Consider the following 25606-nt stretch of genomic DNA (forward strand, 5'->3'; position numbering starts at 1 on the left):
TGGAAAAATCATATAGTAATTTAAAAATTATGTATAAATTTAATCACCTCCTGTCACGTCCCTGTAAATTTCAAGTAGATCGGAGATGTTTAAATTTATATATACCCTGCCAACATTTTTTGAATTTGGGGACTCTTTTGAGAATCCCCACTACGTCGTAAACAATCATATACGACATCAAAAACTCGTCGGAAAAGCGCCGTCACTATTGAGAAGTTGTACCACGCCAAGTTACTACAAAAATGTTTCGCATGAGTGCAATTATTAGGTGCCTTTATAGATCAATTTAGAACGACGCCAATAAGGGACCCTCCAAACAATCAGAAAAAGTGCATTTTAAGATAGTTGTAAAAGAATCATTGTGGTCGAGTAAAACACGTTTGTTTAGATATTTATTAATTTGATTAAACATTTACAAATTCTTAAAAATATAACATTTATACCACTATCACATTACATTTAACATAATTTTTGGCATTAATGATGATGTTGAGTTACAAGTAGCGAGTTACATGTTGCTGCGTCTATCAACCAGTGTTTTTATTCCATGCAGGCAGGGTGTCTGTAAAATATCTGAAAAACAATCACTTTATTCCATTTGGAAAATCACCAAATTGTTCACCAATATACCTTTCACAATTTTAAGCGTATAATCTATGTTTTCAGAACTTTATTTTCGTTTTTATTTAATTAAAATATAACAAGCTGGTTGCGCTTGGCGTTTCACAAAAAAATGGCTTTTTTAACAGTAGGGATGGCAAATTACTTGCATGTACTTTTTGATGTACCTTTTCATGATGGTTGAAGTGACATTTACGAGTCTGTGATAACGATGAGGTTGAAATGGAACTTTGAAATGCTGGCAGGGTATATATATATATATATATATATATATATATATATATATATATATATATATATATATATATATATATATATATATATATATATATATATATATATATATATATATATATATATATATATATATATATATATATATATATATATATATATATATATATATATATATATATATATATATATATATATATATATATATATATATATATATATATATATATATATATATATATATATATATATATATATATTCCATTTATCTTTTTGATTTCCAGAATTTGCAAAGTATCATCAATATAATACCAAATATTACATTACTTTGCCATTATTTTTGTCTCTGATTGGTTCAAATATCAATGTGTGGAAATTTTGGAAAGGAATTGTTACCAAAATTATATTACCGAGCCCTTAATACACCTATGCTACAAGACTACAACAGCAAAAGAAGATTATAAATCTGCAACCTGGAACTAAGAATTGAACTTTACACTGAACGGAAAAACTTCATCAATATGATGATTTTCAGCATTAATTTTATGAAATGTTTCTTCGATTTTGAGCTTACAACGCATTTCATCATCGTAATGAAGAATTTTACATCAATTTTTCATCAAATATATTAATCAATTTAATGAAATAATTTCATCATCTTGAAGAAAAAGTGTCATTTAATTGATGTATTTTCTTCTTCCTTTCGATAAAAAACGGTATTCAAATTGATGTCCGATAGTCCCTATACAATGAATATTCTGCATCATTCCAATGAAAGGGTTTCATCAAAAGTACGTAATTTATTCATTAAAATTACATTACTTCAATGACTACATTGAATCAAACTATATATGTATATTTTACATTTAAAGGCCGGTACTCTGTTCGGTTTTCGCGTTGAAACTCCATACAAAACCAAAAAATGCGAAAAATTTGCGAAATATTTTCCATTTGTGATACTTTGTTTTTTCGTGATGAAAAACTGACGTTTATAGCACGGCGCCATTTGCAATGTGAATTAAGAAATAATTTATTTATTAAAAACTATTTGTGCGGGTTTATAAATCAAACACGGACCATATTTTTGTTCCGAAACTATACAAAGGATCAAAGGAATAGCAGATCAATTGCTTAAGTAAAAATAAAATGTTATTTTGTAAAAACAAGCAACAACCACCAACTTAATACAATATCGCTCCCTGTAAAATAGCGCTCCAAGCTACCTAAAAAAACGCCGCTTTCTATGTGCGAAATAATGGTTTCCATAAAAATGTTTCGCAAGAATGAACATAGTACCGGCCTTAACCAATGAAACACTGACATCGAACTGAACTTTGGTTTCCGCCTTAGAAACTAGTTCTAAATTTTACAATATCCAATATAATTACAAATATTTTAAGTCAATTAGGAAATATCATTTTTATCAAAAAATCTTAAAAATATTATTCACTACACTTTCGATTATTAATGGATTATAAATTTCAATATTAACTTAAAATTGTGAAAGGAAAAAGTATTAATCAAAAATTTACATAAATATAAGACGTTTTCAGCGTTTCAATATAATATTAACATAAATATGCTTATACCCTGCCAGCATTTCAAAGTTCCATTTCAACCTCATCGTTACCACAGACTCGTAAATGTCACTTCAACCATCATTAAGTAATTTGCCATCCCTACTGTTAAAAAAGCCCTTTTTTGTGAAACGCCAAGCGCAACCAGCTTGTTATATTTTAATTAAATAAAAACGAAAATAAAGTTCTGAAAACATAGATTATACGCTTAAAAATGTGAAAGGTATATTGGTGAACAATTTGGTGATTTTCCAAATGGAATAAAGTGATTGTTTTTCAGATATTTTACAGACACGCTGCCTCCATGGAATGAAAACACTGGTTGATAGACGCAGCAACATGTAACTCGCTACTTGTAACTCAACATCATCATTAATGCCAAAAATTATGTTAAATGTAATGTGATAGTGGTATAAATGTTATATTTTTAAGAATTTGTAAATGTTTAATCAAATTAATAAATATCTAAACAAACGTGTTTTACTCGACCACAATGATTCTTTTACAACTATCTTAAAATGCACTTTTTCTGATTGTTTGGAGGGTCCCTTATTGGCGTCGTTCTAAATTGATCTATAAAGGCACCTAATAATTGCACTCATGCGAAACATTTTTGTAGTAACTTGGCGTGGTACAACTTCTCAATAGTGACGGCGCTTTTCCGACGAGTTTTTGATGTCGTATATGATTGTTTTCGACGTAGTGGGGATTCTCAAAAGAGTCCCCAAATTCAAAAAATGTTGGCAGGGTAGATGAGAAATCTTTTTATTGGCCCTATTGGAATATAAGCCATTATTATTCGCTTAAAGTGATTAGTAGTGTTTTGTGTTAGCTGATTTAATATTATAAAAGGACTCTTGGTCTAGATAAACATAATAATTGTAGTCACTATTTTCTAAATTGATATCTCCAATAACAACAATAAAAGGTTTAATATTCTAATTTGTCTTTTTAAAAAAATGTAAGTGGTTGTCTACTTCTTGGATACTTTCTGCTAGAAATATTGACGATTCTTGGGAGTATTCTCCATACGTATTTTCCATTTTTATCATTTCGGACGTATTTTGTCAAAGTTCCATTTCATCCTCATCGCTACCACAGCCTCGTAAGTGACACTGCAACAATCGCCAACTCTGATAGTATTTTGTCATCACTATTCGCATGAAAGTATTTTGCCATCACTATTGTTACAAGAGCCATTCTATATTTTGTGAAACACCAAGCACAACTAGCTTCTTATAATTTATTTAAATAAAAATGATAATGAAGTGCTGAAAACATAGTTATTTCGTAAAATTGTGAAAGGTACATTGGTGAACAATTTTTGACTTTCCAAATGGAATAAAGTGATAGTTTTTCAAATATTTTTCCAGACACGCTGCCTCCATTGGGAATAAAAGCACTGGCTGATAGACGCTACAACATGTAACTTGCAACTTGTAACTCAACATCAATCTTTTATTAATGCATACAAATATGTTAAATGTGATAGTCGTATAAATGTTATATTTATGAGAATTTATAAATGTTTAATAAAACTAATAAACATCTAAACAATCGTGTTTTACTTGACCACAATAATTCTTTTACAACTATCTTAAACTGCACTTTGTCTGATTGTTTGAAGGGGCTCTTATTGGCGTCCTTCTAAATGTATCCAGAAGGGCACCAAATAATTGCACTCATGCGATACTTTTTTGTAGTAACTTGGCGTGGTACAACTTCTCAATACACGCTCACAAAAAATCGCTTCTGTAACATATACTCCCAAACATATTTTGCTTCAAGCATATACATTTTTGGGTATTGCCCAAACATTTATATGTTTGATCTCTTCCAATATATAATATGTTTGAAAGCATCTTGGTCTAAACAATATATGTTTGGGTAGTCTAAGTTCCAAACATTTTGTATTTTTGCATCCAAATTCAATAATGTTGTCTTCCAACAAACAATATGTTATTATGTGAACATCCCTGCCAGCATTTCAAAGTTCCATTTCAACCTCATCGTTACCACAGACTCGTAAATGTCACTTCAACCATCATGAAAAGGTACATCAAAAAGTACATGCAAGTAATTTGCCATCCCTACTGTTAAAAAAGCCATTTTTTTTGTGAAACGCCAAGCGCAACCAGCTTGTTATATTTTAATTAAATAAAAACGAAAATAAAGTTCTGAAAACATAGATTATACGCTTAAAATTGTGAAAGGTATATTGGTGAACAATTTGGTGATTTTCCAAATGGAATAAAGTGATTGTTTTTCAGATATTTTACAGACACGCTGCCTCCATGGAATAAAAACACTGGTTGATAGACGCAGCAACATGTAACTCGCTACTTGTAACTCAACATCATCATTAATGCCAAAAATTATGTTAAATGTAATGTGATAGTGGTATAAATGTTATATTTTTAAGAATTTGTAAATGTTTAATCAAATTAATAAATATCTAAACAAACGTGTTTTACTCGACCACAATGATTCTTTTACAACTATCTTAAAATGCACTTTTTCTGGTTGTTTGGAGGGTCCCTTATTGGCGTCGTTCTAAATTGATCTATAAAGGCACCTAATAATTGCACTCATGCGAAACATTTTTGTAGTAACTTGGCGTGGTACAACTTCTCAATAGTGACGGCGCTTTTCCGACGAGTTTTTGATGTCGTATATGATTGTTTTCGACGTAGTGGGGATTCTCAAAAGAGTCCTCAAATTCAAAAAATGTTGGCAGGGATATAATATGTTTGGAAGCATTTTGCACCCAAAAATATTATATGCTTAAAAAAAATTCTCCCAAACAATTTTGTGCTCAAAATTTTATTTATATATTTATATATTTACAATCATAATGAATTATGAAAATAAACAGGTAATATAGGTGCTAACAACATAGGTTTTCGACCTAAATGCTCAAAATTTAGTTTCTGCCCAATTGTATATTCCCCCACATCTTTCTCACTTCCACGAGATTTTTTAGTTCTTAGCACCTTTTTCTGTAATACAAACATTGTAGAAGAAATTATTCAATTGTATGATTTTTTTTTATTTTAATTTTACCTTTTGCCGGACGGGGATTCGAACAGCGGACCACACAGTTTGTAAGGATCAAAGAAGTAGCTGATCAATTGCCCAAGGAAAAATAAAATGTTAATTTTGTAATAACAAGCAACAACCACCAACTTAATTCAATATCGCTCACTGTTAAATAGCGCTCCAAGCTACTAAACACATATATGTTTATAGGCTGTTTCTAAATTAATATATGTTTGCATCCAAGCATATTATATTTACAAACATTTTATGTCCCAAACATAATATGTTCGAACATATTAACATATATGTCCCAAACATGTTATGCTAGTTTATGAACATTATATGAAAATATTGTGTTTAAAAATTTGTGTTCCAAACATATAATGTTTATAGCCAAACATATGAAAAACAGTCTTTTTCATCCGTGTAGCGAGGAGTTTTGGATATCGTATACGACTGTTTTCGACGTAGTGGGGATTCTCAGAAGCGCCCCAAATTCAAAAAATGTAGGCAGGGAAGTAGCCATATACACCCAGAAAACAAATTCGTTGCCTCAACCGAATTATTTGCCAACCGAAAGCAGGTGGTTCCATCAACTATCAATGATATCTGTCAGCACAACTAACATTTGGCAATTGTAACTACATGGTAGTATGTTCCCTGTCAGCATTTCAAAGTTCCATTTCATCCACATAGCTACCACAGACTCGTAAATGTCACCACAACCATCGCGAACTGTGATGGGGGAAGCATGTCAAAAAGTACAAAATGTACATGAAAGTATTTTGCCATCACTACTGTTAGAAGAGCCATTTTATTTTTTGTGAAACGCCAAGCGCAACCAGCTTGTTATATTTTATTTAAATAAAAACGAAAATAAAGTTCTGAAAACATAGATATTACGCTTAAAATTGTGAAAGGTATATGGTGAACAATTTTCGACTTTCCAAATAGAATAAAGTGATCGTTTTTCAAATATTTTTCCAGGCACGCTGTCTCCATCGAAAATAAACAAACTGGCTGATAGACGCTGCAATATGTAACTTGAAACTTAAAACTCAACATCATTCTTTTATTAATGCAAAAAATTATGTTAAATGTGATGAGATAAACCGAAAAATGCTATATTTATAAGAAATTATAAATGTTTAATCAAATCAATAAACATCTACACAATCGTGTTTTACTTGACCACAATGATTCTTCTACAATTACCTTAAAATGCACTTTTTCTGATAGTTTGCAGGGGTTCTTATTGGCGTCCTTCGAAATTGATCTAAATAGGCACCTAATAATTGCACTGATGAGAAACTTTTTCGTAGTAACTTGGCGTGGTACAACTTCTCAATAGTGACGGCGCTTTTCCGACGAGTTTTTGATGTCGTATATGATTGTTTTCGACGTAGTGGGGATTCTCAGAAGCGCCCCCAAATTCAAAAAATGTTGGCAGGGTATTTGTTGCAACAACTACCTTACGCCCGTCCTATAATTGAACTAAGATTCTATTAGTATACTCAACTTTTGGTTGTACCAACCATTTGTTGATTCCCATGATGTAGGTCTCACTATGCTCAACAATTTTATGCAGCATAAAACCAAATTTATCGTCATTGGTTATTGTAACCAATTGAATGGTTATGGGAATTTCGTTTTGATCCTGTGAACTTTTTTTTTGGTCTTGTTGGATGTATAATGGGGAAATAATCAAAACATTGTTCTTGTAACAAAAAATAAGTTACTGACATCATATCCTCATTGTAATGATCGAATTGCAACCAACCATTTCTCTGGGTGTACTTACCAACTGTGCTCGAAATTCTTTATACTGTGGCCAGGCCCTAAATATATCACTATGGTTATCGTGTTCATCAAATATTTGACGTATTCAGTACGTCAATATCCTATCATTAGATCTGTTGATGCGGTAGGAATTGAGTTTCTCATTCAGAAAAGGTTTTCTATGACGGGTACTTCACCTAATTTTCCAGGATGAGAAGTCTCTTCACAGGAACATGCTGACATGGTTAATATGTTAAGGAAGATAATGATTTATATAGCCTATTTCTTAACCCATTAGTTGTTATTGATCGTATAATAATAAATATTTTTTTATAAGAAACGCAAATTTTTTTATTTCAAATAAAACTAAATAAGATTTAGGGGGCGCAATATATATTTTTTTTTTGATTGCAACTTGTTGCCAATACCAATTAATAATTTAATTGAATCAATCAAATAGTTGATTGATTTTTGTCGCGAAATAATTAAAATTTTAATTGATTCAATTAAAACAATGATTGAATTTTATGTCAAAATCAATTACTTTTTTAATTGATTCAATCACACTATTAATTGATTCCGTGACAAAAGTCAATTAATTTATTAATTGAAAATTGTGTTGCTTTTCAATCAAAATGGGTGATTGATTCTATTATTTTCGTGATGGAAGACATTTCAATTAAAAAATGATTGAATCCGCGATTTTCGTTATTGAAATCAAAAATTTTTTGTGTGTAGGCACAGTAACAGGTAAGTTGTGGTCAACAGTGAGAGCCCTCTCGAACCCCGCTACTAGGGGTGATGGTATTTCAGTCACCTTTGGCGACGTGACAGTAACTGATCTGAAGAGGTGCGCCATATTATTCAACCGACAGTTTGTCGAAAAATTTCCAGCTGCTAATCATCAACATGGATTCCGCAAAGTACACAGTACGACAACGGCTTTGCATGCCATTTTAGCATATATAAATAGGGGACTCAATCAGCCCAAGTCGTGTCACAGGACGGTCCTCGTGGCATCGATAACACGTCCCCACCGGGAGGAACCAAGCGTTGTGTTACTGATTATCTGTGCGGGCGCCAGTCGTACATGGAATTTAAGGATAGGAAATCAAGACCCCGTAGAGTGAAACAGCGAGTTCCCAGGGTGGGGTGATATGTCCCGCACTGTTTAACCTCTACTTATCCTCTATTCCACCCCCTCTAGACGGCGTCGAGATTGTATCATCCTCAGTACACCCCTGGGTCACCTTTATGCGGAGACCAAGATCATCCCAGTGCGTGGACACAACTACATGTTGTCTAAGCAGTACCTCCAAATCACCATCTTGTGGATAGGCAACCACAACCCAGGAATGTAAGAATTTATCTTCACCTGCTAGAGTGCGAGATCCAGCGTTACAAAAAGAGAGTCTCTAGATCAGGTAGCATACCAGACAGGTCTGAACAGGATTCATGAGGATACTGTTACGTTTTTATACCCTAAACCACATAGTGGTCAGGGTATAATAAGTTTGATCGGCCAAAAAATGTGCCTACCAGAAATATTGATTTTAGACCCCATAAAATATATACCGATCGACTCAGAATCACCTCCTGAGTCGATCTAGCGCTTGGTGTCCGTCCGTCCGTCTGTCCATGTATTTGTTGTTCACAGGATTCCGGTCGCAATTATTAACCGATTTTGATGAAATTTGGTACAGGGAGTTTATTGGGCACAAGGACGAACGCTAGAATTTGGAAGAAATCGGATCAAATTTAGATATAGCTCCCATATATATGTATCACCCGCTTTCGATAAATGGGGTCACGTTGCGCGTTTTTTCAAACGGATCGTCGCCAAATTTGGCAAAAGGTAATCTTTTCCATCGTCCTTCAAGTCTGCAAAATTTCATCCAAATCGGTTCAGATTTAGATATAGCTCCATATATATGTATTGCCCGATTTTTCTAAATTTGGCCATAAAACCCTTATTAATCAACCGATTTTACCCAAATTTAGCTAAATATAATCTTCTATAGCACTAACTATATGTGCAAAAAATCATCGAAATCGGTTCAGATTTAGATATAGCTCCCATATATATGTATAGCCCGATTTTCCCAAATTTGGCCATAGAACCCTTATTTATTAACCGATCTTACTAAAAGTTGGCTAGATCCAGTCCTCTATAGTACTAACTATATGTGCAAAATTTCATCGAAATCGTTTCAGATGTAGATATAGCTCCCATATATGTATCACCCGATTTTGAAAAATTCGCCCCTAATAACCTTATGTTTGACCATACAGGCCTCATTTCTTAACTGATCTTACTCAAATCTTGCACAAAGTAACCTTTTGTGGTATTAATCAAACCCGCAAAATATTATGCAAATTGGTTCAGATTTAGATATAGCTTCCATATATATGCATTGCTCGATATTCCCAAATTTGGCCATAGTACTCTTATTTATTAACCAATATTAGTCAAATTTCAAATTTTGATGTACTACCCGACCCTATTTATACGTACTTGTAGCTCTTACATAAGAATATTGCTCGATTTTTACAAATTTTGATTTATTACCCACACTAATTGAACGATTTTTCCCTTTTTTAATAATGGGCTCAATATTAGTGGCATACTAACTCCGTAGGTGGAATATCAAAACAGCCAGTGTTGCTAGAAGTAGGGTTTTTCTAATATTTAGCGTCTTGTAGGGACGTAGGGACATTTTCACTCAACACAATTTGTAATAATTTTTACGTTTTGGTGGCTCTAGAGGAGGAAAATAGAAGCCGGCAAGGCTTGATATTTAACAATGTGTGGTAACAACAGTTACCACTCGTGCCAAAAAATCTAACAAAATATGAAGATTACCACAAATCTACCAAACAAATAATTCTATAAAAATTTTGTCAAAACTTTATTCCTGTAGAAAAATTTGTCAACATTTTATTTCTATAGAAAATTTTGTCAAAATTGTATTTCTATAGAAATTTTTTTGCAAAATATTGTTTCTATAAAAAATTTTCTCAAAATTTTATTTCGATGGAATTTTTTCTCAAAATTTTATTTCTATAGAATTTATTGTCAAAATTTTATTTTTATAGAGATTTAACAAAAAAGATTACTATTTTGGGTAGAATTCTACCAACTGTGGCAACCGTGGTGGTAATATGTAATTTTCTTTTATAAGACTTATAAAATGCAAACACCTTCAATCCTCGTAAATTTATTTAAATTTAGCAAATCCAAGAGGAATCCACAACTCTTATATCCGAAATTGTGTGGTACTGTGAGCCAATCTTTTGGGGTGAGGACTGCTCGTATATACAACACGTTGCCTGTTTCGTTAAGGAATTTCTCAATGTCATATAATAATTTTAGATGCAAACTTTTGAAATTTTTTCAGTCATAGACATGACCTTAATTTATGCCTATTTTTACTCAATAGAAGTTGAGTAACTTATAGTATTACTTAAAATAATTCTCACTTTTTTCTCTATTCGCTCACATTTTTTTTATTAAAAAAAAAAATGGTGTATGCGAATACAGTTAGTGCTTTTGTTTTTTCTATTCCTATGCCCTCACTTTTTGTTTTTAAACAGCCTTAAGAAATGGATTGGAAAACATTAAAAATTAATAAAGAAATAAATAAATAAAAAAATAAAAAAAAAAAATAAAAATAAAAAAAAATAAAAAAAAAATAAATAAAAATAAAAAAATATATATATATTATAAAAATAAAAAAAAATAAAATAGAATAATAATAAATAAATAAAGTAAGGTTTTATTAGAGCTAAATATTATTAGAGCTTAATTATTAGAACTAAATATTTATAATACAAATTAAATACGTAAATTGCAAAAAAAAAAATCACATTTTGTTGTAATGATATTTTAGTAGTAATAAGTTCTTTGTTATCCATTGTTTAGAAGTTTTTCTCACTTCACCCAGAAAAAAGTGCCTTCGAAACTAAAGGTGGGTATTAAGTTCGAGTTTAGCCGCTAAAAACGTCATTTTTTCACGGTTACTTTTCTTTAATAATCCATTTTAAGGAATACAAACTTTGTGAAAATTTGCTTTGGGCTTTTCCCCATCAAGTTATAATAAAATTTGCAACAAATACGTATAATTTCATGCATTTTTCTTACTGATTTAGTTTTCACTTTAGCGAAAAACTCGAACTTAATACTCACCTTAAAGGAAAAAATTTTCATCAATATAGTTTATCCATTTTATTTCCATTAAGGTAAATTTTTGTGAAAAATAATAAAATTTACTCGTTTCAGTAAAAAAATCCTAAACTGTAAGCAGTTAGGATTAGTTCATTAACTAGAATAAGGCATGGAATTTTACTCATACTATTTTCTTCGCTGGGTATAAGAATTTACTACTGAAAAAGACAATTTTATTCACCGATAACAAAGCATTCGTAAAAATAAACAAAAACCGAACTAAAACCAAGTTTCCTCAAAATTAGTAAAATTTCTTATAAAATGATAATTGCGACTTCCTTTATAATAGAAAGTTTTTCATACATACGAACAACACTTGGCATAGAAAAATATTTTAGTTCATTCGTACTAAGAAGTATGCAATCCTTTCAAAACTTAAGGAAACACACTTGTTAGAATATAGGAAATTTTCCTAAATTTCTATTGTCTACCTGTAATCGATACCTGTCATCGTAATCGATGTGTTAGCGCGTGGGTGTAATCGATATATTTGCGCGTCGGTTGTTTTTTTAGTTGGAATCGCGTTGTTTTGGTATACGGAGAGATTGTTAAAAAATAATATAATAAATAACAAATAAAATATATAAAATATTTATTTTAAATTAGTGAGAAAATTTTCGTTTTTTTAAATAAATCTATCAATGTTCGTGATAGTGTATAAAGAAAGAAAACACCAGCAGAATAACAACCCTTTCATTTGTCTTCATTTTGGAATCTTCAATTATCAGGTAATATTCAGTGACGCTAACCTTTTGCAACAAAAATGTTTTATGATTTTTTATATTTGTAGGTATTGAAATTGTAAAAGGAGGACAAAATCGTTAGGCAGCAACTTATTAAAAGTGAAAAGTACAAGAAGAAGAAAAAGTGCGTTTTACAGTTGATAATATCACACGGAAATTGGAAATAGTGGAATAATAAACTAATATTTCAAAGAGATTCGATGCTGTTGATTCTTAATAAATATATTCAATATATTAATAAAACATGTCTTTTATTGAAGATAAAATTGCTTATAGAAATAAATAAAATTGTATTTAAAAACGAAGGTAAGCAGTTCTAATTATGAAGTAAAAGTTTTACCACAAATGTGTAAGATTTGTCGAAATGAATGAAAAAATTTCAATAAAATCATTCCATATATGAATTCAAATTAGTTAATTTTTTTCATTCTGTAGTATAGTGGTATATAAATATAGGAAAATGTTAACTAATATATGGAATGCATTATTCCTAATTTCTACGAAAATCACATCGTTCAAACAAATAAAAATGGCTTTGGCGCTATACGAAGTTCAACTTTCTTCGCAATGAGTTCATTTTAACTTAAAGAAGGGGTCACTTTTTTCTGGGTGTTTGCTTTCTAAATCACTAAAATAGTTTTTTATTTCATTTTTTTTCTAATTTATAAAAAAAGTGTATCTTTATTTATTCTTTGTTCTTATCCTTTATAATTTATTACTGTTAGTTTTTATTCCAATTTTTATTTTGTTATTTTTGTCAAATTTTTTAGATATTTAAAGTTACTTTTGTAGTCTTTTTTATAACTATTTTATATTGGCCTAAAGGCTTGGTTATTTTCACAATAGATATAAATAAAATAAAAAAAAAATGTACAAATTTATATTCTAGGTTATATACGTTGCATATTCATGTTTTAAGATAATAAAGTACTTAGAACCATTTTTGTTTTGTAATTTTTTTTAAATTTAACGAAAAATATAGTAGGGAAAATTGTTTGGGAATGTATGGGAAAGTAGGGAACTTTTTTGTCCTTGTAGGGTAAACCGAACATTTTCCCTGGCAACATTGACTATGAGCAATAGTCAGATTGACACAAAGCACCCATAGACATGTACCCCTTAATTTTCTTAAATATGCAACTGCGGTTTATCTCTCAGACCTATATGTTACCCCACAAATGCTTATGATTACTAATTCTGTAATGGTGGTTTAGGGTATGATATAGTCGGCCCCGCCCGACTTTCTACTTTACTTACTTACCGATAATTAAAACACAGTTCTTTTCAAATAACGACAATCTACAATTTATTTGCTTTAACTGATAGGTTTCACTTATTTTCTCTACGATGTGTACTGTATCACTTTTAGCTTACGACTGACTTCACAGCTCCCTGTGTCAGCTCTTTTATTGTACTGTATAACGATATCGAAAATTCTCGGTTGTCTGGCCTACAACATTGTATACTATTCTACTACTACCTGGTAGATGTCGCACAGGCATAGATGATTATGGTCATATTACTACAACTATATGTTAACAATAAGCAATGGAGATAACAAAACAAAAGGGGTTACTTTACAATGAACGATTGGGAAACTAAGAACACAAAAGATGTTTAGGAATGTACTAGAAAATAAAGAAATGATTGTGATGACGTAATTTGAATAAACTTAAATCTAGAAATATCAAATTCGTAACAATACTGTAGCCCACCGCCCATAGCACCGGAGAAAAGAGACCTCCAACGACAGACCAGGGTAGTTTTGGCCCAACGAAGATCCGGCAAGTGCAGCCGCCTCAATTCCTACCTATCAGTGATTGATAGCAGCATCTATAAGAACCACATGACACTCGTGCATAGTCGAATTACTCGCAGACTTTTTCCAATAAGAAAAATCAGGTGGGCCGACTCAATTTTGCCAAAGACCATATTTACATATTTCCGTGTTCGACAAATCCATAATTTACACAGACTGAACATTTAATATTTTTGGCTCAGACGGTTGACTAATGTACTGAAGTACAAAGTGAGAATTTACGATCAACTGCAAAACATGGAGGTGAAAGTGTAATCGTTGCACTTATATATCGTCTGCGGGGTCGATAGGTTCATTCAAAGTGTCACAAACTGGGCATAAAGGGCTCACCAGAGATACAGCATATCGAATAAAGAGGAATATCGTAAAATTGGTCCTGAAACCATTTAGTTCACTTTTTTCTTGTTATAATTCGCGAACAATAGGCGGTTGTAACCTTCCGAACAAATAAACACAATCACACTATTACCCCATTTTTTTATCAAGTATTACATTAGATCTCCAACGCCGAAAATTCGACCTAACTCAGCAATTATATTTGTAAAATACAACAGAAATATGCAAAGTAAAACGCGCAAAAAAGATTTCTTGTCTTTATGTTGATTTAAAAAAAATGTATTTTATTAAATTTATATAAGTATGCATTTTTTGCCATTGTTACGTTTAGGAAAGAAATGTTTTATATTCTTTATTTTTCTTGTATTGGCTTTTACTATTTCAGTTTTTTTTACAATTTGAATTGTAATTTGTTTTACATTTTGATCTGTAGATAAAATATAGTGGTGTCGAATGAAATTAAAATACAAGTAGTGCATTTTTTAAATACAACACGTCATATTAATGATTGTTGTTGATAAACTAAGCTAACATCATTTAAGTAAATACTTTCGATTATTTATTTTTCTAATTTGGCCTTCTTCGATGACATACAGGGTAAATCACAGTTCTCCGCAACGGAAATTGCATCATTAAAAGCTTCAGCTGTAGCTTGTGCCACTTTTGCAGTAGCAACACTGTCTTCACATCTTCTCTTAATGGCTTTAATTTCAAGTTCAGTGTGTGATTCGGTCAATGTTTTCGCTGTGGAAGAAGAAGTTGACATCGATTTTGAAACTTCATCGGTAATATCGTCCGAACTGTTGCACATGGAAGAAGATGGTGGTGTTGTGGCTTTGTTAGCCGTTTCTGGTGAACCTCCTCCATTAATGTGCCTTATGTTGGCGGAAATCTCACGATTTTTAGCATCGACATCTTCCAAACGTTTTTTTAATTCAACTATTTGTACATTGAGTTCCGCTACCGAACTTAAAGCTTGTTGTAAACGTTTACTCTGCATATTTTGTATTTGTTGCATACGTTGCATCTACCAAAGAATGGAGAGGTATGGAAATAGGTGTTGTTTCACTTATTATAATATTTTAGAAAATATTTTATATAATAGTCTAATCTGAGATTTTTAAAAGTTTTTTTTCTACTTAGGTGTAGCGGTTATATAATGATAAAATTACATAAAATTAAAAATGTGATTAAATCGGGAGAAAAACATGTATGGGAACTATGTATATATGTCCATTTATTTCGTTTTGCAGGTTTATTGCACACCTTGGAATGAGGACAATATCACCATATTTATAAAAATCGGAGGTCTAGGGTAAATTTTCGCTCGGGCCCTGATCCAAGATTCTGTGTACATTCCCGATAGAAGCTATATATAAATTTGAACCGGATTGACTGATGCTAAACACATTTTGCGAAACTAATAAAATAATAATAATAATAACTCAATAATACCTGTGAATTGATCGGTGATAATTATATATATGTGGTCTGAGCCGAATTTATTTTTAAGAGTGAATAGGTATTACCTTTGAGGCTAAGTAACCGTCTGTGGCATATTTGAAGACAATCGTACTTTAAATGTGAAATTTACTGTGAACACTAAGTACACAGGAAATAAATTCACGAAAATTTTTCCAATTAAAATCTTGTTTTAAAAAATATTCATTAAAAAATTTAATTGATTCAACAATTTATTTAAATTGAAACAAAAGTCAATCACAAAAATTAATAGAATCAATTAATTTTTTAATTGACTTTTAACTAATTTCTTAATCAATTCTATCATTTCTGTTATTGAAGACATTTATTTATTTACTAGCGTAACCCGGCCCGCTTCGCTGCGCCTTCCGAAGCATATTTGGAGGAATATTTTGCGTTAACTTAGTCAACTATATCCTTCGTGCTGAAAACAAATTCGAAAAGATTTGAATTCTTGTAAACAAATCGGACTACTTGATTTTTCGTTTATAGGTACAAATACGGCGGGAGAGGGTGTACCTTCTTCTATATTTCTTGTGAATTTTAAGTGTGGTTTGTCAAGGAAAGGTATCCTTCTCCTCAACATATCTGAAAATTAGGCACTATATTATAATAACATACAAAGAATTACTCTTTCCCATCCAATAAATCGGAAAAAGCAAAATTAGTAAAAAATTTTACCACATTAACATTTGCTAAAATGTTGGAAAATGATGCATCCTCTACGTTGGCTGCCAATTTCATGTAAATTTAAGTTCTTTACTAAAAAGAAGTCTGGCAGAAGCCTGTGCAAAAATCATAAAATTATGTACCGAGTTCCCATTTACGGACAACCCTCTACTTTCAATTTAAGAAAAAAAAGGACAAAAGGGAACCCTCCCCCACCTTCGCTCCACTCCGACCTGATATCGGTCTATCACGTACCCTATATTAATTTCGCAACTACTCAATGGTCCCTATAAATTCTATCGAAGTAAATCGACAAAGTTTATTTCAATTTTCCCCTTCCCCAACCAGATATCGAAAAATCATATACTAATTTAAAAATTATGTATAAATTTAACGTCCGTATTCGTTGTGCTTGGATTCTTCGGCGACTTTCTTCAGATTTCTCTAATGTACGCAATGTGCTTGATCGAAATCTTTGTGACAGGATTCGAATTTCATGCTGTTGGTTTGTCTCTGCTTGTCTAGAAGTTGTTGCTCTATTTCTATTTTCTTCTAAACGCAACTCACGCTCTTCTTGCGACTCTTTATTCCTTCTTTGTTTTAGTTTCTGCGATTTTATAGAAAGTTTCGTAAGAGTTGCCTTCTTCTTCATTGGCATGATTTAAAAATTTATTACAGAGTTGTTACAGAGTTGTGGATGCAAATGGTAATAGTCGAAGGTAATTATTGCTACACACTGATTTCACACTGACTACTTTATCGGTAATAGTTATGAAAGGTAAAATAACACAGCCACCATTTAATAGTTTTTTTAATATCAAAAGATACGCGTGTCCGCACTATTTCGTTTTTAAAAAGCAGGTAGAACAGTTTCCTAAAAACATTTTGCACGACTACTGTGTAAATTTCAATAAAACCCGAGAAGAGTAGTACTGTACACTGTATTTTACTGTACTGTATTTAAAAAAAGTAGAGTAAAGGGGAGAGACCCCTCCACGACTAAATTTCGAAAAATAAATTAGCGGCTCCTTTTCTAGGGGCCACCCCTACCACCCTGAAAAATTTTAAGTTAATCGGAGAAGTTACGTCCAATTTTCAAAAAAATCGGGCAAGGGGGAGGTACCCCTCCCAGACCAGATACCAAAAAATGAGGTACCCTATTTTCACCACATGGTCACCCTCTACATTCTTGAAAAGTTCAAGTAAATCTGCTTGACCGTTTCCGACTTCAAGCAAATCCGAAACTTGAAAAAGGATCGGCAAGGGGGAGGTACGCCTCCGGCAAAGGGTCCCTTCCCTGATTCAATTTCAGAAAATGAAGTTGCGGATCTTTGTCCCATAGTCACCCCCAACTTTCACTGAAAATTTTAAGCAAATCGAAGAACGTAAGTCAAATTAACAAAAAGTCGGGCAAGGGGGAGGTACCTCTCCACGACCGGATATAACAAAAGGGAGTACCTTTTTCTACCAAATGATCATATTTTACCTTCGGTTCAACCGTTTGCGAGTTCAAGCAAATCTGAAAACGTAAGTCCAATTCTAAAAAAATCGAGCAAGGTGGTGGTACCCCCACCCCCCCGGGCCAGAAATATAAAAATGATTTACCCTATTTCTACTACATGATCATCCTTTACCTTCTCTTAAAATTTCAAATAAGTCGGTTCAGCCGTTTCCGATTTCAAGCAAATCGGAAAATTTGAGCTCTATTTTCAAAAAGTCGCTTAAGGGGAAGTTACCCCCTCCTGACCATATTTCAAAAAAAAAATTTGCGAATCTTTGTCTAGGGATCACCCCCTACTATCCCAGAAAATTTCGTGCAAATCGGTCAACTTTGGTCTAATTTTCAAAAAGTCGGACAAAGGGGAGGTTCCTCTCCGCGACCATATGTCAAAAAATGAGGTACCCTATTTTCAGCACATGAGTGCCCCCCACGATCTCTGAAAGTTTCAAGTAAATCGGTTCAGCCGTTTTCGCGCCAACCCGGAACATACAAATAAACAAACAAACAAACAAACAAATAAACAAACATAATTTGAATTTTATATATATAGATTGAATCATAAAGTAATATTAAGCCTTCAAGGCCAATAAACATATTACTCTTAGCAATAATACCTGTGAATTGATCGGTGATAATTATATATATGTGGTCTGAGCCGAATTTATTTTTAAGAGTGAATAGGTATTACCTTTGAGGCTAAGTAACCGTCTGTGGCATATTTGAAGACAATCGTACTTTAAATGTGAACTTTACTGTTAACACTAAGTACACAGAAAATAAATTCACGAACATTTTTCCAATTAAAATCTTGTTTTAAAAAATATTCATTAAAAAATTTAATTGATTCAACAATTTGTTTAAATTGAAACAAAAGTCAATCACAAAAATTAATAGAATCAATTAATTTTTTAATTGACTTTTAACTAATTTCTTAATCAATTCTATCATTTCTGTTATTGAAGACATTTATTTATTTATTGAATCATAAAGTAATATTAAGCCTTCAAGGCCAATAAACATATTACTCTTAGCAAGTACCTGAACATTAAATAATTCTGTAGTAAATCTAATATTTAATGACTAGTCTAATACTATCACTAACGCGGCTCCCCAACCATAACAACAAAGGTGTACGATATTAAGATAAAAAGGTGGTAAATTCCCATAAATTAAAAGTTAGAGTCCATTTCAATTAAAAATTAATTGGATCAATTAATTTCGTGATTGAAGACAAAAAAATTCTTGTGTGTACATAGCAAGACAGACGGACACCGCCGACTATAAAGGTCGGTCTTCGAGAGCTTCTTCAGACCCTTCACTCTAGTGATGGAGGATATAAAAAGAGATACAATAACTTTAGATATAAATTGAATTGTGGATATGTTTCGTTTTGCACAGGCCTTTTTGTATTTGAATACATCCTCATCATGGAAGATAACTTTTTTTGGCGAACAAATATAGCGACTGACGAAAACAAAGTACACAGAAGTCATTTCAAGTTAACACAGAAATTTTCAGAAATTTTTCTTTTATGAAATTAAAATTTCTTAAATTGAAATCAATTTTAAAATCAATTAAATCAATTTTATATTCAATGGTAAAATCTTTTTACCTGGCATTTGTTTTTTAAGGAAAAAATATTAGTCACCTATGGCAAGAGCTGTGTTCACTTAATGTATTTTTGAGATTTCAGCTTTTCCACTTTTGTCAATTTTTCAAGCGATACTTCTAGAGAATATTTACCTTTAAAAAACCCTTCTTATACTCGGTTTCAAGTTTCTTGCAATATAACATTGTATTATGAGCCTCGGGACAGCGCCCTGGTGAATGTTGAGGATGCATATCACCCGTGTATGTGGATGCTGATGAAGATGTTGATGGTGACTGTTGATCACTAATGCCACTGCCACTACTTGTATTGCCTTTAAATGGACTTCCATTTAGACGATCACCGATCAAACCTAAACGGTGAGTAAGAGGTTCCAAAATGTATTCGTTACTACCATACACGTAAGGAGTTACAAGCGGCGGAGATGCACCTCCCATACCACTGAACGATATATTACCCAAACCACCACTGGTGGGAGCTAAACGTCTATTTTCAGGACAGCATATTTTTGAACTGTTGTTGCTGTTGTCCGAAAACGATTTCTTCAAATGGACCACAATTTTTTCATCAAAGTGTTCAATAGCCATTGAGGATATATCTCGCAACTCTTGCAGTACTTCATGTGGTCTTAGCGGCTTGTTGGTTTTGGCAATCAACCGAAGTATGCGGAATATTTCATCGAGAACTTTTCCTGGTATAAAACAGCATAAATTCAAATCCATATACTTGGTGTATGTCATGGAAAGCATAGAAATACGTGTCTCAATAGAAGTAAGAATATCGGCATGGCGAGCAAGGCAGTGATTTCTAAACGCCGCACACAAACATACATACATTCATAGAAAATTTTCCTGCTTGATGACATGCATAAAGAAAATACTATACGGGAAAACCATCTTACCGTCTTTCGGACTCTCGTCTTGGCAGTAGAGCTTTGATGCGCTTAAAATTAATGGTGTGCTGCTTAATTACTTTGTTGAATCCACCATTTAGAACCTGTTGGGATATCTGGTCGAATCGTCGACAAACCTTAAAAAAGAAATATGTTAGAATGATACAATAATGTTAGGTATATTGACAGTTATTCACAGTTTTTGTTTTTCAATTAAATTCTTATTAATCAATTTTTTATTAATTATAAGGGTGGTTACATTGTAAGGGCCGATGTTGAATGTGAACCACACATAAACGCCAAGTTTTTTTCCGAATTTAATTTGACATTTCTCTATTTCAGACTTACTCAATTTGAACCATGGAGAGATACAAAATCCAACAACGTTCCAATGGTTCCAAGAAATGGAAACAGTGGATGATCAATTTTCGAAGAAAATCATCTCATAAACAGAATTGCCGCATTTGGGCGTATGAGAATCAAAGAGTGATTGTCGAAAAAACAATGCACCCAAAACGAGTGACTGTTTGGTGCGGTTTATGGGCTGGCGGCATCATCGGGCCGTATTTTTTTCCAAAATGAGGCCGGTCAGGCAGTTACAGTGAATGGTGTTCGCTATCGTGAGATGATAACGAACTTTTATGGACCGAATTGGAAGATATGGATGAGGACGATATGTGGTTTCAGCAGGACGGTGCCACACAGCTAACGAAACAATGGCTCTTGTGCGCAACAAATTCAATGGCCGTGTTTCCAATATTGAGTAATACCAATATAAAATTACAATAATTTCCTAAATAGTTTGTGTTTTATTCAAAATCAACATCGGCCCTTGACCACCCTTTAATATTAATTATAAAATGTTATAATATCTAGGACATCAGGGCCCTTAGGGGTTTTGAGGCTAATTGCCTATTAGTAATAATTCAAATGAGAAAAAAAAAATAAATGTGGACAGAATAAAACAAAAACGTTTTATTCTGTCCACATTAATAGAAGCCGTTGAATTTTTTTTTTCTTATTTAAGCCGATTTATCTAATTACGAATATTGACAAATACATTCTTTAAGTATCTCATATTGTTATATTCTGCACAGAAAAAATATTTCCAATTAAAAGTATATTGATTGAAGTTGACAAAAAAAAAATAATTAAATTGAAAAATAAAGTCATTTAAGAAAATAGTTGACAATGTTCAAATTTACCAAGTAACGTTTTAATTAAAACAAGTAAATACGGACGAAAGTTGCGCCAGTACCCTCCACAATCGAATGTGTAATCAATTACCTCAATTTAAAAATTGAGTTTTTAACCCATTAAATTTTTAGTGGAAACAATTCAATCAAGTATATTTATGGTATATGCTAAACCACAAATATATATCTATCGACTCGGAATCACTTTTGGTTTCCATCCGCCTATCCATATATGAACATTTTGTGGACTCGGAACATATACATTAGCCATTTGCAAACGATTAATACCAGCTACCAATAAAACCCAAATACAAAGAAGCCTCTCAGAAATACACTCACGGTCGCCTAAATTTCGTCAACATTTGGTAAGAGTCCACTTACGAAAGTTTTTTTTAATGTGATAATAAAACACACGCCTCACGAAAACTGTCCACTTTCGAGACGTGTACGGTTTTCAGAGTGTGCAAGTATGAGAGGTTTCACTGTATTATAAAGGCGTATGTTGTCACAGGCCGCCAGAATGTTGAACAAAAAAACACTACTCTCAAAAAAAAAAAAAAATAGAATTGCAATTACATGCAGGATATCATTGTATTCAGATCAAGGAATTATAATAAACAGTTTTGCACTCCATATTTCGCATTATAGAATCTTGTGCATATTCTAAATTTTAAAATATAAAATAATAGAAGGATAACATCTCACTCACCAATCTTTTTTTCGATACTTCGTCATAGCTTAGATACTCGAAAATCTCCAGCAAAATAACTGAAGGCAAATCCAATATATTCATCCCAAATATTTTTCGTTACTCTAACTTTTTAAATATTCCAAAAACACGATATTTGATTTGCTGTATTTGATCTAGAATGTTTTTAACGATTCGCTTCATGGAAAGACAAAGCTAAAGACGCACAAAAACAACTACGAACAATGGAAAGAGAGAATACGGCAAAGGAGCCGAACTAAATTAAACGTAAATGCGTACGTAGTACAAAACAGCGGCATAATGTCCCGATAAGATTATAAGTTTGATGTTTGTGTTTATAAAGAACATTACTATGTGTTCAAATACTACGGTTGGCTATAACAAAAATGTCGATAAATGTGTGATCGATCACATTAGCAAACTGCAGTATCGATGATGTCATCGAACATAACTTTTGCACCGTTCAGACTATATGTTTATTCATCGATGGCGCTTGTTTTATGATCAGCTGATACGACAACGACACGTAAATTTTTGTTTATATGGGATGTCGTATATCAAAAACTAACAGCTGACACGCTACACTTACGCGCTTCACAGACTATCAGTTATTCCGGACGACAGTGCTCGTGTGGAACATATGCCATATCCCTGCCAGCATTTCAAAGTTCCATTTCAACCTCATCGTTACCACAGACTCGTAAATGTCACTTCAACCATCATGAAAAGGTACATCAAAAAGTACATGCAAGTAATTTGCCATCCCTACTGTTAAAAAAGCCATTTTTTTTGTGAAACGCCAAGCGCAACCAGCTTGTTATATTTTAATTAAATAAAATCGAAAATAAAGTTCTGAAAACATAGATTATACGCTTAAAATTGTGAAAGGTATATTGGTGACCAATTTGGTGATTTTCCAAATGGAATAAAGTGATTGTTTTTCAGATATTTTACAGACACGCTGCCTCCATGGAATAAAAACACTGGTTGATAGACGCAGCAACATGTAACTCGCTACTTGTAACTCAACATCATCATTAATGCCAAAAATTATGTTAAATGTAATGTGATAGTGGTATAAATGTTATATTTTTAAGAATTTGTAAATGTTTAATCAAATTAATAAATATCTAAACAAACGTGTTTTACTCGACCACAATGATTCTTTTACAACTATCTTAAAATGCACTTTTTCTGATTGTTTGGAGGGTCCCTTATTGGCGTCGTTCTAAATTGATCTATAAAGGCACCTAATAATTGCACTCATGCGAAACATTTTTGTAGTAACTTGGCGTGGTACAACTTCTCAATAGTGACGGCGCTTTTCCGACGAGTTTTTGATGTCGTATATGATTGTTTTCGACGTAGTGGGGATTCTCAAAAGAGTCCCCAAATTCAAAAAATGTTGGCAGGGATATTGTGCACATTATAAGTTAAGTCCGAAGGCATAATCGATACTGCTTCATGCTTATGGGATCGATAACACATTTACCGATTATTTAGTCATCGCCGACAAGTCGTATCGATCCGACACACTGTAAGATTCTTAACAAACACCGACATTCCGTCCGGAATAGCTGATAGTCTGTAAAGCGCATTACGACCCGTTTTTGGTTTGCACAACCAGGCCTATAGTCGTATGCGACTATAAGTTTATCTAGAGGACAGTGCTTGGTCACAATGTAAGATTCTTTACAAATACATTCAGTCCGGAAAAAACTTATAGTCTGAACGGCGCATCATCAATAATAATACAACGATCTGGCATTCTAGTATTCATATATCAGCTGATTGAAAACAATTTTATTTTTCTTCATTGAGTTTAGCTCAAATAGCTCTCTATTTAATATAATTAAAAAATGCCCACATTCTATTTCGTTATAGTGGGACATCAGGATAATCCTATCTTCGAAATGGAATTCACAACAGTGAGCAAAGAAATGAGAGTAAGATTCACAGGAACAAACGTTGATATCTCTCAGATTTATATTGATATGTTATTTTATCTCGTTAGAAAGAAGATCACCGCCACCTAAGCCAATTTATAGCTCATGCTGCTCTGGATTTAGTTGACGAACACAAATGGAAAACACCTAATATGTATTTAAAATCCATCGATCGTTTCAATCAGTGGTTCGTGTCGGCCTTTGTTTCTGCAAGCCAAATACGTTTTATAATTGTGCATGACCAAAAAAATGATGAGGGGATAAAAAACTTTTTTAATGAGATATATGAGACATATATTAAACATTCCATGAATTCCTTTTATAAAGTTAATACACCTATCAAATCGCCGACATTCGAAAAGAAAGCACAATTGTATGGACGAAAATACTTATTGTCTTAAATGTACGAAATACTATAAGTAATGTAAATATGTAAATTAAGTTCGTTATTCAATTTCACTTTTTTTTATGCTGCCTGTCGGATCCCTGTTTATGTGGCCGTTGTTGTCATAATGAGTTTGGTGGGACTTTCGAAATAAAAATATCCTACAAACCTAACCTTTCTTTTAAAATATAAAAACAGTTTAAAGAGATATTTAAATTACAGGGCCTAACAGATTGCATTCAGCATTCTGGCGTTTAAATTTGATAAATTAGCAGCTTCATATCAAAAACTCAAGTACCCCAATTTATTTTATTATTGCAATTATTTATTTTTGTCATGATTTCAATTAAATTTTAAGTATTAATTTATTCAATCAACAGATTGAATTTTGTGCAAATTGCTTCTAGCGGATCTTATGCTTCAAGTTATCTTAATTTTTTTAACTTTCGTATAATTAAATTGTATATTCTCTTCATATTAAAATCTTATTGCAACAATAAGTTTTTTATGTAGTCCGTGTCATATCCTAAAGTGTTAATTTATCCGGTAAATAGCAAGCCCATGTTATACCTATCCTGGGGTTTGTTAATTTCCCGCAAGGATTGGTAGAATCTTGTTTTGAGTAAAATAATGAAACCATTATAAAAACTATTAAAATAATTAACTTGATTCAACTGATTTGAATGATTGATCCTGAAATTTTTTCTAAGGATCTGCTAATATTGCATTCGTAAGTTAACATGTCTCTCGGAAGTGGGACCTCATATCGCAACGACCAACCGGAATGAATTATATCCAGTAGGTAACGGACATGGGTACATCCCACAGAATGTATTTCTATTAA

The 25606-nt window shown here is 32.4% G+C and overlaps 2 protein-coding genes and 5 long non-coding RNA genes across 9 annotated transcripts; 5 read left to right on the forward strand and 2 right to left on the reverse strand.

Annotated features, from left to right (window-relative positions):
- Positions 1 to 359: 359 nt before the first annotated feature.
- LOC142236710 (uncharacterized) lies at positions 360 to 863 on the reverse strand. The gene is made up of 2 exons (XR_012722165.1): positions 631 to 863; positions 360 to 573 (listed from the first exon to the last, which is right to left on the reverse strand). It is a non-coding gene; the product is annotated as an uncharacterized LOC142236710 (long non-coding RNA).
- A 1695-nt stretch (positions 864 to 2558) lies between these two features.
- LOC142236693 (uncharacterized) lies at positions 2559 to 2906 on the forward strand. The gene is made up of 2 exons (XR_012722160.1): positions 2559 to 2655; positions 2713 to 2906. It is a non-coding gene; the product is annotated as an uncharacterized LOC142236693 (long non-coding RNA).
- Positions 2907 to 4407: 1501 nt separating this feature from the next.
- On the forward strand, positions 4408 to 4896 carry LOC142236647 (uncharacterized). The gene is made up of 2 exons (XR_012722137.1): positions 4408 to 4645; positions 4703 to 4896. It is a non-coding gene; the product is annotated as an uncharacterized LOC142236647 (long non-coding RNA).
- A 1364-nt stretch (positions 4897 to 6260) lies between these two features.
- LOC142234359 (uncharacterized) lies at positions 6261 to 6668 on the forward strand. Its single transcript, XR_012721610.1, has 2 exons — positions 6261 to 6391; positions 6459 to 6668. It is a non-coding gene; the product is annotated as an uncharacterized LOC142234359 (long non-coding RNA).
- Positions 6669 to 14665: 7997 nt separating this feature from the next.
- Positions 14666 to 22639, reverse strand: pall (F-box protein pallbearer). Of its 3 annotated transcripts, none has more exons than XM_075304797.1 (5): positions 22432 to 22639; positions 20536 to 20663; positions 20065 to 20441; positions 19769 to 19986; positions 14666 to 15400 (listed from the first exon to the last, which is right to left on the reverse strand). In XM_075304797.1, the coding sequence occupies exons 1-5, from the start codon at positions 22513 to 22515 to the stop codon at positions 14933 to 14935; spliced, it is 1275 nt and encodes a 424-aa protein (XP_075160912.1). In that variant the 5' UTR covers positions 22516 to 22639; the 3' UTR covers positions 14666 to 14932. The 3 variants fall into 3 exon arrangements, with proteins under 3 accessions (XP_075160912.1, XP_075160913.1, XP_075160911.1); XM_075304798.1 differs by having other exon boundaries at positions 20092 to 20441; positions 22432 to 22638; XM_075304796.1 differs by having other exon boundaries at positions 19769 to 20441; positions 22432 to 22638.
- A 444-nt stretch (positions 22640 to 23083) lies between these two features.
- LOC142236560 (uncharacterized) lies at positions 23084 to 23570 on the forward strand. The gene is made up of 2 exons (XR_012722092.1): positions 23084 to 23319; positions 23377 to 23570. It is a non-coding gene; the product is annotated as an uncharacterized LOC142236560 (long non-coding RNA).
- A 642-nt stretch (positions 23571 to 24212) lies between these two features.
- Positions 24213 to 24935, forward strand: Trs20 (trafficking protein particle complex subunit 2). Its single transcript, XM_075303605.1, has 2 exons — positions 24213 to 24377; positions 24446 to 24935. The coding sequence occupies exons 1-2, from the start codon at positions 24291 to 24293 to the stop codon at positions 24776 to 24778; spliced, it is 420 nt and encodes a 139-aa protein (XP_075159720.1). The 5' UTR covers positions 24213 to 24290; the 3' UTR covers positions 24779 to 24935.
- Positions 24936 to 25606: the final 671 nt, after the last annotated feature.

The sequence above is a fragment of the Haematobia irritans genome, chromosome 4, assembly GCF_050003625.1.
Source record: "Haematobia irritans isolate KBUSLIRL chromosome 4, ASM5000362v1, whole genome shotgun sequence".
Classification (NCBI taxonomy): Eukaryota; Metazoa; Arthropoda; class Insecta; order Diptera; family Muscidae; genus Haematobia; species Haematobia irritans.

Bases quoted from the DNA above. Each gene is read 5' to 3' on its own strand.
- pall (XM_075304796.1), bottom strand. From the start codon at position 22,515: ATGAATATATTGGATTTGCCTTCAGTTATTTTGCTGGAGATTTTCGAG. The intron at 20,442-20,535 runs GTAAGATGGTTT...TGCGGCGTTTAG, and splicing joins AGACGAGAGTCCGAAAGACG to AAATCACTGCCTTGCTCGCC. The intron at 15,401-19,768 runs GTAAATATTCTC...ATTCTTTGGTAG, and splicing joins ATAAGAAGGGTTTTTTAAAG to ATGCAACGTATGCAACAAAT.
- Trs20 (XM_075303605.1), top strand. From the start codon at position 24,291: ATGCCCACATTCTATTTCGTTATAGTGGGACATCAGGATAATCCTATC. The intron at 24,378-24,445 runs GTAAGATTCACA...TTATCTCGTTAG, and splicing joins CAGTGAGCAAAGAAATGAGA to AAAGAAGATCACCGCCACCT.